Source organism: Sciurus carolinensis, chromosome 11 (assembly GCF_902686445.1).
Source record: "Sciurus carolinensis chromosome 11, mSciCar1.2, whole genome shotgun sequence".
Taxonomy (NCBI): Eukaryota; Metazoa; Chordata; class Mammalia; order Rodentia; family Sciuridae; genus Sciurus; species Sciurus carolinensis.
The window spans coordinates 31,461,171-31,478,465 of NC_062223.1; the positions used below are offsets into that span (position 1 = coordinate 31,461,171).

The 17,295-nt window shown below is 42.0% G+C and overlaps 2 protein-coding genes across 2 annotated transcripts; one reads left to right on the forward strand and one right to left on the reverse strand.

Moving 5' to 3' along the window:
* The first annotated feature begins 6,095 nt into the window (after positions 1-6,095).
* On the forward strand, positions 6,096-7,025 carry LOC124958794 (olfactory receptor 4X2-like). The gene has a single exon (XM_047517267.1). It carries the CDS (start codon positions 6,096-6,098, stop codon positions 7,023-7,025), a length of 930 nt encoding a protein of 309 aa, XP_047373223.1.
* A 1,749-nt stretch (positions 7,026-8,774) lies between these two features.
* On the reverse strand, positions 8,775-9,707 carry LOC124959446 (olfactory receptor 4B1-like). The gene has a single exon (XM_047517904.1). It carries the CDS (start codon positions 9,705-9,707, stop codon positions 8,775-8,777), a length of 933 nt encoding a protein of 310 aa, XP_047373860.1.
* Between the last annotated feature and the right edge of the window lie 7,588 nt (positions 9,708-17,295).

Genomic DNA, 17,295 nt, shown 5'->3' on the forward strand with positions numbered 1-17,295 from the left:
CAGACAGAGACACATCGAGGAAAGAAAATTTCAGACCAATATCCTTAATGAACATCGACGCAAAAATTCTCAACAAAATTTTAGCAAATCGCATACAAATATATATTAAAAAGATAGTGCACCACGATCAAGTGGGTTTTATCCCAGGGATGCAAGGTTGGTTCAACATTCGGAAATCAATACATGTCATTCACCATATCAACAGACTTAAAGTTAAGAATCACATGATTATTTCAATAGATGCAGAAAAAGCATTCGATAAAATACAGCATCCCTTCATGCTCAAAACACTAGAAAAAACTGGGGTAGTGGGAACATTCCTTAACATTATCAAGTCCATCTACGCTAAGCCCATGGCCAATATCATTCTAAATGGTGAAAAACAAAGCGTTCCCCCTAAAAACTGGAACAAGGCAGCGATGCCCTCTTTCACCACTTCTATTCAACATCATGCTTGAGACTCTAACCAGAGCAATTAGACAAACCAAAGAAATTAAAGGGATATGAATTGGAAAAGAAGAACTCAAACTATCCCTATTCGCTGACGACATGATTATATATTTAGAGGAACCTGGAAATTCCACCAGAAAACTTTTAGAACTCATAAGTGAATTCAGTAAAGTAGCAGGTTACAAGATCAATGCTCATAAATCCAATGCATTTTTATACATAAGTGATGAATCTTCAGAAAGAGAAATTAGGAAAACTACCCCATTCACAATAGCATCGAAAAAAATAAAATACTTGGGAATCAATCTCACAAAAGAGGTGAAAGACCTCTACAATGAGAACTACAGAACACTAAAGAAAGAAATTAAAGAAAACCTTAGAAGATGGAAAGATCTCCAATGTTCCTGGATAGGCAGAATTAATATTGTCAAAATGGCCATACTACCTAAAGTGCTATACAGATTCAATGCAATTCCAATTAAAATCCCAATGATGTACCTTGCATAAATAGAGCAAGCAATTATGAAATTCATCTGGAAGAATAAAAAACCTAGAATAGCTAAAGCAATCCTCAGTAGCAAGAGCGAAGCAGGGGGTATTGCAATACCAGATCTTCAACTCTACTACAAAGCAATAGTAACAAAAACGGCATGGTATTGGTACCAAAATAGACAGGTAGATCAATGGTACAGAATAGAGGACATGGACACAAACCCAAATAAATGCAATTTTCTCATACTAGACAAAGGTTCCAAAAATATGAATGGAGAAAAGATAGCCTCTTCAACAAATGGTGCTGGGAAAACTGGAAAACCATATGCAACAGAATGAAATTAAACCCCTATCTCTCACCCTACAGAAAACTCAACTCAAAATGGATCAAGGACCTCAGAATCAGACCAGAGACCCTGCATCTTATAGAAGGAAAAGTAGGTCCAAATCTTCAACTTGTTGACTTAGGATCAGACTTCCTTAACAGGACTCCCATAGCACAAGAAATAAAAAAAGGAATCAACAACTGGGATAGATTCAAACTAAAAAGCTTTCTCTCAGCAAAGGAAACTATCAGCAATGTGAAGAGAGAGCCTTCAGAGTGGGAGAATATCTTTGCCAACCATACTTCTGATAAAGCGCTAATTTCCAGAATCTATAAAGAACTCAAAAAACTCTACACGAAGAATATAAATAATCCAATCAACAAATGGGCTAAGGAAATGAACAGACACTTCACAGAAGAAGATGTACAAGCAATCAACAGATATATGAAAAAATGTTCAACATCCCTAGTAATAAGGGAAATGCAAATCAAAACTACCCTAAGATTTCATCTCACCCCAATTAGAATGGCGATTATCAAGAACACAAGCAACAATAGGTGTTGGCGAGGATGTGGTGAAAAAGGAGCACTCATACATTGCTGGTGGGGTTGCAAATTAGTGCAGCCACTCTGGAAAGCAGTGTGGAGATTCCTCAGAAAGCTTGGAATGGAAACACCATTTGACCCAGCTATCCCACTCCTTGGCCTATACCCAAAGGACTTAAAATCAGCATACTACAGAGATACAGCCACATCAATGTTCATTGCTGCTCAATTCACCATAGCCAGATTGTGGAACCAACCTAGATGCCCTTCAGTTGATGAATGGATAAAGAAACTGTGGCATATATATACAATGGAATATTACTCCGCAATGAAGAATGATAAAATTATGACATTTGCAGGCAAATGGATGAAATTGGAGAATATCATGCTAAGTGGATAAGCCAATCTCAAAAAACTAAAGGATGAATGATCTCGCTGATAAGCGGATGAGGACATATAATGGGGGGTGGGAGGGGTTAGCATTAGGTTTAGGGTTAGGTTTAGGTTTAGGGATAAGGAATGTGGTAAGAATGAAGGAAAGAAGGACTGTATAGAGGGAAAAGAGGGGTGGGACGGGTCGGGGGGAAGGAAAAAAAATAATGAATCAAACATCATTGCCCTATGTAAACGTATGATTACACAAATGGTATGCCTTGACTCCATGTACAACAGAGAAACAACATGTATCCCATTTGTATACAATAATAATAAAATAAATAAATAAATAAAAAACACTCAAAGATTCATATTAAAATTGATGTAACTTAGTTTTATTAAGCCAAATCCTTCAATATAGACAATACTTCAGCAGACAGATTTTTACAGAAACTCCATTTCATGAGGATGTATTACAGAATACATAGAGGTTTTGCACGAATACTTGAAGCTTCATGTAATTACATGCCAAATCTTCTTTCCTAGGTTTCTTTCTCTCTGAAGGACAATGGTTAACTACGTTATTACAGGTGGGAAAGCAATCATGTCAAACATTGTCCTAAATCATAAAATATCTCATCAGAGTTTTCTCCTTAGTCATTAGTTGACACTTGGGGCTCTTATTTCAAGGCTGGGTTGACATGAGTAGCACTTGAATAGAGCCCATTCATTCACTAAGTTCTCTTATGACATCTTTAAAATTTTCTATCACACTAAATGTAAACACACACAGGCTTGTTCAAGCACAATAAGGAATTCCCATGTGCTCCACACCTAATTTCAATGCTTGGGAATTCAGAACAAATCTGCTTCCTCCACAGCAGGCTATCTCCAGGGCAGTCCTGTGGACTCTAGACTGGGGAATTCTCTGCCATGTGGACAGTCCCTGTGCCTTGGACGATGTGTCACACTCCCCTGGGTTCTCCCCACTTCATGTCAGCAGCCTCCCTCACCAGCCAGCTTGGACAACAGCCAATGGCTCCTCACATGACCCAGAGTCCTCTGGGGTAAAATCACCCCTGGCTGGGAACCACCCCTCTATACCTCTTCCACACCACAGGCTTTGAGAGGTGCCATTTCAGTTTCCCTAAGCTCAGACCCACCCTCTTGAGTACTGTCAGTTTATGGCAAGTCACATGATTAAGCTCCTGATGAGCAGGACATGTATCATTGCCTTATCAACAGCTCCATGCAGGTGAGTGCTCTGTGAATTCTGGGTGAATTTAATTTGTCCACATTTCACAATTATTTCTTTTTTCTTACTAGGCTTGTGCAGGTCTTGCTTCCCCTGAGATCTCCTGCCTGATTAGGAAGGGGAAAGGGCACACATCCCTGGAGACCTCCTCTCGCCTGATCATGCCTACTCCCCAGGTGTCCCTCAAGCAGTGTGAACTTAAGGCTGAGCTGTCAGGATTCTCTTTGGGAAACCTGGAGGTGACTCTACTTGGCTCTTGTCAGGTAGATCTGAGACTCTGGTGCCTCAGTCTCCCACATTCCCAAGTTGAAGGCTACAAGGGGAGTAGATCCTCCATCTTGGGACTCCAGGCAAGCAGGACTTCTGGTCCTAGATTGGCCTAATGCTTCTCTTCTGGCTAACTGGCAGCTTGCATGAGACCAGGGCTATTCTCAGGGAGGAATTTGCATGTCTCTCTTCAGAACAGAAAAGGTCACTGTGGTGAGCTCAGCAAGTCACAGAAACGCTGGTGTCAGTTTTGTTTTGTGAACATGGACTTTTTTGGTATGTGATGATTGATTTCACTTTTAAAGCAGAGGGAATGGGGCCTGAGGCACTTGGTGTTTTACAAACTTTATTTGTGTGGGTGTTGGGGAAAACCCTGAGCCAGGCTCTGGGATTCAGGAATGAAGAAGATATTGTCTTGGTCCTTGGGAACCTCTGTTCTTTCAAGGCTTAATGAAAGCTTATGATATGGGAGATACTCTGTTTAGAAGGCCAGGGAAGACACACACCCAGGGTCACTCAACCCCTGACACTTACTGAGTGCTTCGAGGTAGTGGTCACAGGAGTGAACGGTGAAGATGTGTGGTGAGAAGATAGTCTCTCCCCTAGGAGGCCCACTGCAATAGGTAGGTGGCCACATAAAACAGTAAAATCCAGTGTGACGTCCTGTGATTTCAAAATATACTGAGGGAAAGGTGGCTGTGTGGATGGATTTTCTAACTGAATGATATCCAAGGCAGCACAGAGGACAGGAACGTAACTTATCCTGGGAAGGTGCGGGGAGTGGGCGTCAGGGCATCCATCTCTGAGGTAGGTGTGATCTGCATGGAAGAGGTTAAATAACTCTCTAGGTAGAAGCAGTGGTGCTAGCCTGACTCTCAGTCAGGAGAATCCCAAGTTGGAGGTCTCCCTAGGGAACATAGGGACCTCCTATCCCAAAATAAAAGACTGAAGGTATAGGTCACTGTTAGAATGCTTACCTAGCATGTGCCAGGCTTGAGTTCAATCCCCAGTACAGGAGAGAGGGTGGGGAGAGAGAGAAGGAGGGAGAGAGAGGGTAAGGGTTAGGGAGAGAGACAAACGGTGAAAGGAAGAAATAACTTTCAAGATATCACATAGATACTCTCTGAAAAAACGTGACTATGAATCCAGGAGACCAGACTGTTAGCAGGCATAAGCATTCTTCCATGAATGGCCTGGTAGAATTGACCAGGGATCTAAGAATGTATGCCTCCTCTTTGTTTCTGTAACTGTAAGGTCTCTCCGTGAGTTTCCCTTGGGTCCTGATGATGCTTAACCACCTTAGGCTGTCTCCAGCACTCAGGAAAGGAAGCTTCGTGGCATGAGTGCAAGTCTTCTGGCTCCCAGTCCCAGGTGCTCTGGAATCACATTATATGAGACCAGGACTCATATATGTTGACCTCAGCTAGCTCAGACAAGGTTCAGAATGGAGCAGGACAATCTGCATATCAGTCAGTGGAGAATCATGGTAAGGAAAATGTGGTGAGAGACTAGGATGTAGAGAGGGATGAGTCAGAGATTAAGTGGGCACTGGGGAGAGGTGTGGGAACCTTGTTGGCACTGGATGCATAATGACTGGAGGAAATGAAAAGTGCCAGTGAGGAGAATTGGGCATGGATCGAAAGGATCCTTAGAAAGCAATAACATCATCCAGGAATCAAGTTTAGAGGACAAGAATTAGGAGATAAAGTAGAAATAAGGACTCAGACAAAGTTTCGTAGTCCTCTTGGGGGTGATGAATCCAGGGAGATGCATCCAAGGATAGCTCTTCTGAAACCTCTGAAGGGAATGTAGACAAGTTGAAAACAGTGTTTTGGAAACCAGTTTTAGAAAACCATTAAAAGTATAATGAAGGAAAACTGCAGTGAAAGATAATGCAATAAGCAAAGGCAATAGAAAGATGTATTACAGAGACACGGTAATGCTCTCCTGTCTGCCCCATATTGTCCAAAGAGGGGACTTGCTGACTTTTTAATTGTTTACCCTTCCTCTGCTCTTTTTCCACTAGTCCAATCACTGCATAAAAAATGATTTCACTTTCCAGTTGACAAACACTCTTGATGACTTCCCATTTTCTGCAGAATAAACCCCAAAATCTGTAACAGTCCTTCATACACTGTTCTCGGAACATTTTTGTTGTTATCGTTGCCTTACTCCAGTGACACACAGTGCATCTACAGTTGCTGGCTCCATTCTTGATTGCTCTTCCCATCTTCCATAAAAAAGACGTACCTTTCAATATCTAGCTCACAAGCATCTCAGACCAGCAAGTGTTTCTATACAACTCACCCAGTTCTTGAAGAAGTCTTTTGTTTTATATCATTTCAGGTCACACCACCCAAATAGCTGCCTCTTGGTGGTGATCTCATGGCTCATACATACAATGTGACTGAATTCATCTTCCTGGGACTGTCTCACAGTCAGGAGGTGCAGAGAGTTTGCTTTGTGATTTTTCTGCTCTTGTACATGGCGATCATGCTGGGGAACTTCCTCATTGTGCTCACTGTCATGACCAGCAGAAGTCTGGGATCCCCCATGTACTTCTTCCTCAGCTACCTGTCCTTCGTGGAGATTTGCTACTCCTCTACTACAGTCCCCAAACTCCTCTCAGATCTGCTGGCTGAAAGGAAAACCATATCTCTGTGGGGCTGCTTGGCACAATTTTTCTTCATGCACTTCTTTGCAGGCACTGAGATTTTCCTGCTCACAGTGATGGCCTATGACCGCTATGTGGCCATCTGTAAGCCCCTCAACTACACCACCATCATGAATCAGCAGGTGTGTATGGTCTTAGTGGGAATGGCATGGGTGGGAGCTTTTGTGCATTCCCTTTCCCAGATCCTTCTCGTCTTCCAACTGCCCTTCTGTGGCCCCAATGTGATTGACCACTATTTCTGTGATGTGCTTCCCTTGCTCCAACTGGCCTGCTCAGACACTTTCCTCATTGGTCTGTTGATTGTAGCTAATGGGGGGACCTTGTCTGTGACCAGCTTTGTTATCCTCTTGGTGTCCTATGCGGTCATTCTACTTCATCTGAGGACTCGGAGTTCTGAGGGTAGACGCAAAGCCCTCTCCACCTGTGGGTCCCACATCACCGTGGTTATGTTGTTCTTTGTACCTTGTGTCTTCATCTATCTGAGGCCTTCTACCACTCTGCCTGCAGACAAGATGGTAGCTGTGTTCTACACAGTGGTGACCCCACTCCTCAACCCTGTCATCTACTCCCTGAGAAATGCTGAAGTGAAGAAAGCCATGAAGAGGCTGTGGATCAGGACAGTGAAACCAGATGAGAAATAGAGGTGGAGCCTTGGTACTGCTCCTTGGGTTTGGAATGATGCTCAGTCCAAACTCAAGGGGCACAATGGGTAGAAGGAGGATAATTCCAGAGTTACCAATCTGGTGTCCATCTGTAAAAATGTCCTTTTATTCACTTGTAAAATACTTCCTCTTATGAATGTACTGAATATACCTAGTCATTTTTAGTTACTTCTAATTTTTTATATTGTAAGTAACACTCTTTAAGTATCCTTGAATAGAAATCTTTAACTAACTTTTTATTTTAGAACTCATTTCCTGTGGTGAGTTTACTCTCTTAAAGAGTAACTTTACTCAGACTACTCAAAAATACTTAAAAGAAGGAACTCTTTAAAATTCTTTCTAAAAGGCCAGCTTCACTCTTATATCAAATCCAGACAAGGAGCCAATAAAAAAGGAAAACTACTGACCAATATTCCTGACAAACATAGATACAAAAAATTTTCAACAAGGCCAGAGATACAGCTCAGGGGTACTTAGTTCTTTCCTGGCCTATATGAGGTCTTGGGTTTGAACCTCAGTACTGCAGAAAAGAAAAGAGAGAGAGAGAGAGAGAGAGAGAGAGAGAGAGAGATTGAGAGACTGACTTCAACAGAGTAAGTTTTTCTTTTATTGGTTCTTGTTAGTTATATATAACATCAGGATTCATTTTGACATAATTTTGAAAGCATGGAATATAATTTACTCTAATTCAGTCCCCAGAACTCCCCCTCTCTCTCCCCTCTTCCACCCATTCCCTTTATTCTACTCTACTGATCTTTATGCTACTTATACATTTCATCTTGTGGATGTACATGATGGTAAGAGTCACTGTGGTATACTCATATATGCACATAGGAAAGGTAGGTCAGATTCATTTCACTCTTCTTCCTTATCCCCCCAGTAGGTTTGATTGACTCATTTGTTGGCCATATAGGAAAAAACTTTAAAACATGATGAGGTAAATAATCTACATTTAATTTAGGACTAGGGATGTAGCTTGGTGGTAGAGCACTTGCTTAACATATGTAAGGGCCTGGGTTCAAGCTCCAGTATTGCAAAAAAAAATTTTTTTTCAATAAAATAATAGCTAACTGAATTTGACAATCCATCAAAATATGATGCAGGGAAGGAAGGAAGAAAATGAGGATGAAGGGAAGGTTAAGTGATTTCAATCTACAAAACACTTATCAAAATGTCCTCTTTACAGAGATGTAGGTAGACAGAACATTAGGATAACATAGTGGAATAACCATGGGTGACAGTAATTACTTAGCATTTCATAATAATTGGTGGGGTGAATTTTGAATGTCCCCAACACAAAGACATGATAAATGTATTAGGTGATAAATATGTGATCTGATCTGATCATTACACATTTCGTACATGCACTGAAACATCATATCGTACCCCATAAATATATGAATTACTACAGAGGGAGGAGGAAATCAAGGAGGTGATTTTAGCCTACTAAACATTTGTCAAGATCCTCCACTTTGCATTTACCCTTGGTTTGAGCCTTCCAATTACCCAAACCCATTATATTGTTAGATATGATGCAGTCAATAGTGTTCCAGAAGATTCAGTGTCAACTCCTCACCTCTATCCTTCAAACATTACACCAGGGTATCCTGGTTACCAAGGAGAACCACTGCAGAAGTAACATTAAGTCCTATATTTGTTGCTGCTGTTCTGAAATATCTCACTAGAAATCCATTTCAAAAACACAATAATCAGTCATACGTCTTTCTATCATTGTCCCATCCCTGAGTTCTCCTTCTTGCCCCATAGCTTCCTCATGGTGATTTTCACCTCTGCATTTCTGAGTGTGTAGATGATGGGGTTCAGCGTGGGGGTGATGACCGTGTAGAACACAGCCACCAACTTGTCCCCAGTGAAGGTGGACGAGGGCCGCATGTAGATGAAGATGGCAGGTCCAAAAAACAAGATGACCACCGTGATGTGAGAGGCATAGGTGGAGAGGGCTTTGCGCCTCCCCTCTGCAGAGCGTTTCCTCAGGCTGAACAGGATGATGGTGTAGGAGGACACCAAGATGGTGAGGGAGAAGAGGGAGATTAATCCACTATTGACCAGCACAATACCCCCCTCCACAAAGGTGTCCTTGCAGGCCAGCTTGAATAAGGGATGGAGGTCACAGAAGTAGTGGTCAATCACTTTGGGACCACAGAAGGGCAGAGGGATGGTGATAAGAACCTGAATTATGGAGTGAATGAAGCCCCCCAGCCAGGAACCAGCCACCAGCATGTGACATAGTTGACAACTCATAATGTTCATGTAATGAAGAGGCTTGCAGATGGCCACATAGTGGTCATAGGCCATCACCACAAGCAGGAGGATCTCAGCAACTGCAAAGAAATGGAAGAAGAAGATCTGGGCCAAACAACCCTTGAGGGAGATGGTTTTAACCTTGGCAAGTAAGTCAGTGATGAACTTAGGGACCACAGAAGAGGAGTAACAGATCTCCACCAGGGACAGGCAACCAAGGAAGAAGTACATGGGGGAGCGCAGACTCTTACTGACACTGACTATCACAATGATGAGACCATTGCCCACCACGGTGGCCAGGTACATGGAGAGAAACAACACAAAGCACACTTTCTGCATCTCTGGATCCTGGAAAAGGCCAGCGATAACTAACTCAGTCACATTGTTTGTACATGTCATGAATTGGATTTGGAGAAGATGGATCTCAGAGAAGACCCCTGTGACAAAGGAAACACAGTCATAAGGACATAGCCTCTGAATTCTAGGAGACCCTCTGGTTTTGCATGATCCCATGGCTTCATGAAATGGTAATATATTTTGAAAACGGGATCTAGCTCACTCTCCAACAGCAGTTCATATGTAATATATGGGCATTCACTACTTTGCTTGTGTCTGTGTCCAGGTTTGCCCTTCATGGGCACACTTTCTTGTTGGAAGCAGGTGAGGATTTTTTTTAATACAATTCTCTAAACCAAAGATTTTATTAAGCAACTCCCATGTTCCTAGACAACTCAGGACATAGGAAAAGAGAAGGAAATGAGGCTCCACACTCAGGAAGCTTGGAATTTCATGTGATGAAAGGGCACATTGACACAATGAGGGAGAGAACACCCTCAAGATTTTCTCTGCTCTTAAAACTACTTTGATTACAGATGAATTGATAAAGAAAATGTGGTATGTATGTACTACATGAAGTATTATTCCCACATAAAGCCAAGAATGAAATTATGGCATTTGCTGGTAAATGGATGGAATTGGAGAACATGGTATTAAATGAGATAAGCCAGGCTCAGAAAGTCAAAGGTTGAAAGTTTTCTCTAATAGGCAGAAGCTATTCCAAAATAAGGGGTAAAAGAGAAAGAGAAAAAGGGAAATTCCATCCAAACACAAGAAAGACCAGTGGAACCAATGAAGGGAATGTGGGGAGAAGAAGGAGGGTCAGCATAAGAGAAAAACAATGGAATTAATCTTACCTAACTTTCCTATCTACATATGAGTATAACAGAGTGAATCTTACATCATGCATATCCACAAGACACTAACCAAAAAACAAAAAAATTAAAACATATAAGTAAATAGCAGAAATATCAGTAGTAGATGGAAGGAACAGAGGGAGGGATGAGGGGAGGAAAAAGAGAAATGTTGAGAACTGAATTAGAGCAAATTATATCCCACGTATTTATAATTATGTGAAAATAAATCCTAATGGTACATAAAACTAAATAGAACCAAATAAAATTTTTTTTTAAATTTTTGAATGTTTTAACAAACTACTTTGAAGTATCTCTTACTGCCCTGAATTTTCCTTCTTCCATGTGCTTCCATTCTAAAAATATATTACATGTGGCCCCCAATTTCAGTCATAGTGAAAATCTGAAGAAAAATATAAGGTTAAACGTGTGCGGTACTGGGCTCAATCCTTAGAAGCACATTAAAAATAAATAAATAAAATAAAGGTATTGTGTCCATCTACAACTAACAATTTTTTTTAATTTGAGAAAAAAAGAAAACCTGCTGAGATTACCCTTAGTATTGTTTCCGGCTAGAACTAGAGAAGACAAAAGGATTGATCAGGGTAAAAGAAGAACAACTACATGGACAGAGGAGGCTTGCTTACTAAAGCAGAGGAATGGAGATAGCAAAGCACCAAAACAGCCCCAGAAGACCACAAGGCAGTCTGGTGGCCTCAAGGACACTAGAACATCTGTGTGCCTGATGGTCACATTTTCATCGTCATCCCAACACCCAAGGTGACCACTGCAGCCCTTCATTCAGGGTCTACTGTGCGCTGTACTGTAAGCACTTCCACATCCTCTCCTCACTTCATTCTTCCTTATCCCTTTGAGATAGCTAAATGACAAGTGACCAAACCAAGACTCAGACAGATTTAGGATCTTGCTCAAACTCAGCCAGTGAATGCCTGAGCCAAAGCCAGGACCAGGCTATCTAGAAGATAGAGGACATGGAGTTAGTTACTCTGGTGCCTTAGAAAATGGCACCAAGACCCATGGCCAATACAAAGCTTTCCCAAATCCATTTATTATTCCCTGTCTGTGACTAGCACAAGCCTTGTAGGAAACTCCAAGTTACTGGTAGTGCTTCAGTTCCACCTTCTCTGGATCATCAGAGACCAGGGAGCTTTGTGGAATCTTGAACAAAGTGTGAGCTTCAGGGATCTGCCTTTCTTCCCCCATCCCATGGCCAATGTTTGGACAGGGGTCCCAGCTGCAGCTGGTAGACCAAGCAGTGGCATCTGTCACTATCTGCCAGCACAGGCCACCTGATGGCACCCCTCCTGCACTGGGTCTCAGAGCAGCAACACTGTTCTCTCAGGCCCTCACACCAGAAGCCTCAAGGTCACCTCTACCGCATGCACCTCCTCTCCCTCCATATTTACACAGTGCCACATCCACTGATTTCACCAGTCCCTCTGGCTGGCTGTCATCCTGCAACCACCATCTCCCAGCAGGACAGGAGCTCATATGAGGATGACTGCAGACCACCCCGTGCTCCATCTGTCCCCAGGTGTCCATGGTGTCATCCCCTAATCTGTTCTTCATACTAAAGTTAGAAAGTCACCCTGAGTCTCCCTCTGCTCACATCATTCAGAAATGTTCACTGTCTCCCTGAGCCTGGCAATTAGACCCAAATTCCTCCACCTGACTTTTAGAACCCTCTCCAGGACTTTACCAGTCCTCCAGTTCTCTCTTAAAATGCCAAAACTCTTACACACATGCACACACGTCATTTCTGAATCCTTACACTCACAAGCTTACTGTAATGGACCACATAATGTGCATTTTTCTTAGTGCATTAGAGGGATTTAGTACAATATATAAGATGCTTCCACGGGATCATTGTGGGAGTCCAAAGCTGATAAATCCCAAAAGGTAAGTGACCTGTCTTTCAGTGGAGGGGAGAGCTCTATGTTCCTAGATCTCTGAAGGAGGGAAGCAAACAAAGCAAGTACCTAGTTGAGTACCTTTCACTTTTCTCAGAACTGGTCTAAGGAGGCCCAGGGTGTGATCCATGCTCTTGGTAATGTATTCAACTCTGCCAACCACCTGCCTCTTATCTGAGTTTGAATTCAAGGTGTTTGGACTTCTAAGAGAAATAAAGGTAAACCTATAAAAACCAATCTCAGAAATCACTGAGAGATAAGAGTATAGTTAGGTAGTGTCTGGTTTTTCCAGGCTTTCTCCTCAACAGAGGATTACTGATCACATTCCTCCTTTAAAACTACCCTTTCCTTTTCTGTGTTCTCTCTTCTCTATTTATTTCCCTCTCTGCTACTTGTAACCACCATATCTCCATTTACATGATGAAAAATGCCTCCCCTCCCCTGAAATACTGCCTCACCTAGAAGTACAGAAACCAAAGGTGGCAAACAAATAAAGCACAAATCATTATGGAGCGTAGACTCTGCATCAAACAACTGAATGGTCTAAGGACCAGAGCAAATTAATACAACATGGGCTATGGCAATGGAAAATATAAAAGAAAACTTGATCTGCCAAAATGACTCTAGAGTGAAGTAAGACAACCTCCACCCAAGCACAGGTGTCTACCTGTGTTAACCAAGGAGTACTTCACGAAATTCCAAAATTATAAATGACTTTAAAAGCCATCAATTTTATCCTATATACATTTAATTGCAATGAAAATGATCAATTTAATTCATTCCTCAGTGCCTCCTCCAAAATTCATCAAATCCAACCACCTCATTCCATAAATGAACCCATGTGACTCTAAGAGGACAGTTAAGTTGCCTAACATCCTTTGCCTCTTTAGAAATTGTGTGCCTTATTTCTAGTCACATCACCTACCTTTGGGTCAGAAGAGCAGGTGTGGCTTTGTGCTGCCTTGGAACAAGGAATTGGACCAGATGGATCAAATCCACTCAGGAGTCTCCAATTCAGCATGAAGCTAACCACTCTGCTGAAATAGATGATTACTCAAGAAGTTGTTCTGGTCTGAGAAGACAAAGATAGTGAGGGGCATTAGATTCCTCCCTGCAACTTCTGATCCTTGAGCAAGAAAGCACCCTGAGCTATGTTACCACCCAGCAGACTTCTCACTCAAGACCCCCAGTGGACAAAGTCCCACATCACACTCAGCTAATCCACTCCAAGATTAGTGATGGAAGAATTTTCACAGATTTTACTCTAATTCCCTCTGATTATAGGTGAGGTGATAGGTTTGCTGGCTGCCAGAGTCATACACTTGTTATTTGCCAAGTTTCTAACTCAGAAATCAGTGCTCTTCCATCAGCATTAGGCTGTCTTCTAATGGATTAGGAGGTAGTTGCTACTGGAATTCAAAGATATCCCTTTTTCACAAAGGAAAATTGCCAATATTCATGGTAACTGTTAGAAAACAAAGTAGATTAAGCCTAAGGTAAGCCAAGAAGGAGTATTCAGAGAATTCGTATCAAGAGTAATATTTGGATTGATAACATTTTAGAAATAAACAAGAGCCGTACAAATCAGCAAAACCAGAGTTTTTTAAGGTCCTTTTTGATGAGAATATCTACACATCCCCTCATAGTGCAAGGGTTGTGACTAAATGATAAAAAATCCTTGGACTACTTATTACACCAACACTATAATCAAGGGACCAACTTCCCCATGGAATTTCTTTTCTCTAGAGTGAAACTTTACAAGCAAACTATGACTAGAAGGAAGGTCAAAATCTATTTCAATTGCTTTAGTGACATGAACAGAAACATTTTCTTCACCCCAAAACAAGGAAGTCAAAGTTGAAAGTAAGACCAGTAGAAAGCTTTTGTGCCCAGACTGGTCAACTGAAAATAAGTACAAGAATCAGTACTGAACAAACACAGGAGTGGCCATGGAGGCAGACACCTGGGCACTAGCTGAGCTATGGCAGGAGATTAACACTCCAGTTTTGCCCAGGCCCTTTCACCTCCCCACTCTCACTCTCCTGTCTGTCCATTTCCATATGAGGTGATAGAATGGACCTGGCTCATCACTCACCTTGCTACTCTAGCAGTCACACATTCATGTGTAACACATTTAAAATCACTATTCTCCCTGGCCTGCCGCTCTCTCTCAATGATGACCTTGGAATATGGTAAGAATTTCCCACCAAAGACATGCCATTCATTCACTCATTCATTCATTCATCTAGGCTTTTATTCAACAAAGAGTAAGGAGGCTCATGATGTACCAAGCACCATTCTAACTACTGGGTCTTTGCCATTCAAGAAAAAATATCCCTAGATTCATGGAGGTTTACAACTTCATATCCTCTCCAAGACTTCATGGAGGAAGAGACTATAAACCAAATTAACGTGCAAGTCAGTTAATTAGTAATTAGTCCTTTGAAGAAAAATAAAACAAATTACGATGATCGGGAAATCTGGTAGATAAAATTTTCTGTAAGATAAGGAAGGGCCTCTTGTGCCAGGATCATTCACCATTTTCTTGTGATCCTGGGCAAATAACCATTTCTCTGAGCCTTATTTTCTAATAATAAAAGTGAATAAATTTGAATCATTTGAAGTGCCAGATTGCCAACCATAGCACTAATTTAGAACATGTTCATCAAATGATTGAGTAATAAGTGCTTGTACATTGCAGTGCACTCTCTAAAGTGCTATAAATGAGGTGAAGTGCTGTTTCAGTCACTGTTTTACTGCATGCTTTTCCTTGCCTGGTGTCCAACACACCTGAATTTAATCCACCACCAACACAAATGTGACTGAGCTAATTATCATTGGCCTTTTCCAGGATCCAAAAGGGCACAGAATGTGTTTTGTGGTGCTTCTTCCCATGTCCCTGGCCACAGTGTGGACAATGGCCTTCTAATTCTGATGGTGACCTGGCTGGCTCAGACATTCTTTTTTCACTTAGGGTGGGTGCTGACTTCCTCTTGCCCACAGTGATGAATTATGACCACTGGGGATATTTGCAAGCCTCTTTAATGTGCAACATTATAATTCCACCTGTTTGTCACCTTTTGGTAAATGACTTGCCAACAGGGCCTAATTCCTTCCATGGTTCAGATCCTATCTCTGTCCAGTTGCCCTGCTGTGTTCCAAACATGATTTCACAGTGCTTCTGTGGTGTCCACCCTTCATTAAAGATTGCCTGGGCTGAGAGCTTTACCTAAGGGGTCACTATATTGACCAATAGTGAATTGATCTCTGTTTCCTCCCTCATCTTGCTGTCTTGCTATACTCTCATCCTGGTCAACTTGAGGAAACCTTCTGAAGAGGAGGGATGAACTGCTCTCTTCACCGGTGCCTGTCCAAAACAGTGGTCATGGTTAAAGTTCAGAGCGGAAATGTGGCCCAAAGACCCACGTGTTAAAGGGTTGGCACATGGTGTTGGAACAATTGAAAGATTATGGAATCTTCACAAAGTTTGATCACTGAAGTCATACCCTCAAAGTGGGCATTGGGACCCTGGCCCCTTCCTGTCACTCTGTTGCTCAGTTACCATGGGGTGAGCAGGCTTCCTCCATCATGCGCGCCTGTCATGATGCACCATGCTACCACAGACCCAACACAACATGGTCAAGCAACCATGGACTGAATCCTCTGAAACCGTGAGCCAAAATAAGCATTTGCTCCCTAGAAGCTGTTCACATTAGGTAGATTGTGAGAGCGATGGAAAGGTAACTAACGAAGCCATCTTGGTTCTTTGTTCCATTTTGTTCATGGCCCTGGGGGTTGAACAGGGTCTCACTCACCCTAGGCAAGCACTCTACCTCTGACCTCCATGCCCAGCAGATTTCTGAACCTGCCATCTTCCTGTAGTCACAGTTCTCCTCTACCTTCATGGAGGACAAACTGGTGGCTGTGTTCTTCAGTCTTCACTCCCAAGCTGAATCTCATCATCTACACACAGAAACATGAGGGTGAAAACTGTCATGAGGAGGTTGTGAGGCAAGAGAGTGAACTCAAGGATGGAATGAAAATGAAAACCTCAACTAAAAATACCACCAACAGGTTAACTAAAACTGCAATCTGATTTTAGTCAACTGTGAAGGAGCACAGCACAGTTCACCTGTCTGTGTTTTCCTGTATGTTAAATAAGCCACTTTAACCTCATGCTATGACTTCAAGTCCTGTCCTAGTTGGCAGTATTTTACAGTATGTTCACATTGGGTTACATTCTCTCTTCCCCAGTAATCAGCAGTGCACCATGTTTAGAATTTAGCAATGGATCACCTGGAATGGATTCCACCCAGTCACCTATCAGCAGTGTGACCTTGGCTGTATTCAGTTCACCACTGGGGTTAGCATGTAGTAGTAAATAGAAGGACCATGGCACTAGGAGACAGAAGTCCATGCTTTGGTAGGTTCTCCTTACCAGTGTGATCTTGGGAGAGTCCTAGGAGAGATTCTATACTTCCTTGAGTACCTTCCTCCCATTAGCCTGGTTCTCATGCCTGAAGTTCCATGGTAGAAGCTTTATTTCATGAACAAGAGGGGAATTTTTTAGAAGACAAATATCTCAGGGTGGGGGAATGCAACATAATCATTATTAACCATTATCATCTGCATCTGAACAATTTCAAGACTCTTCTCTTTCTATATAGTGGTTATCTGGAGTCTCAGGGAAGGAGAGTGATGTAGCCAGGGCTGCATTTGGTTCACCTGGTGAAGAGTGACTTTGGTCAAACCAATCTCACTGCTTGTTCCTGCGTGCACTGTAACCAAAGAAAGTCTTTTACATTTTTTAGTGGTTGAGAATAATCAGGTAAAGAAGGTTTTGGGACACACAGAAGTTATCATGAA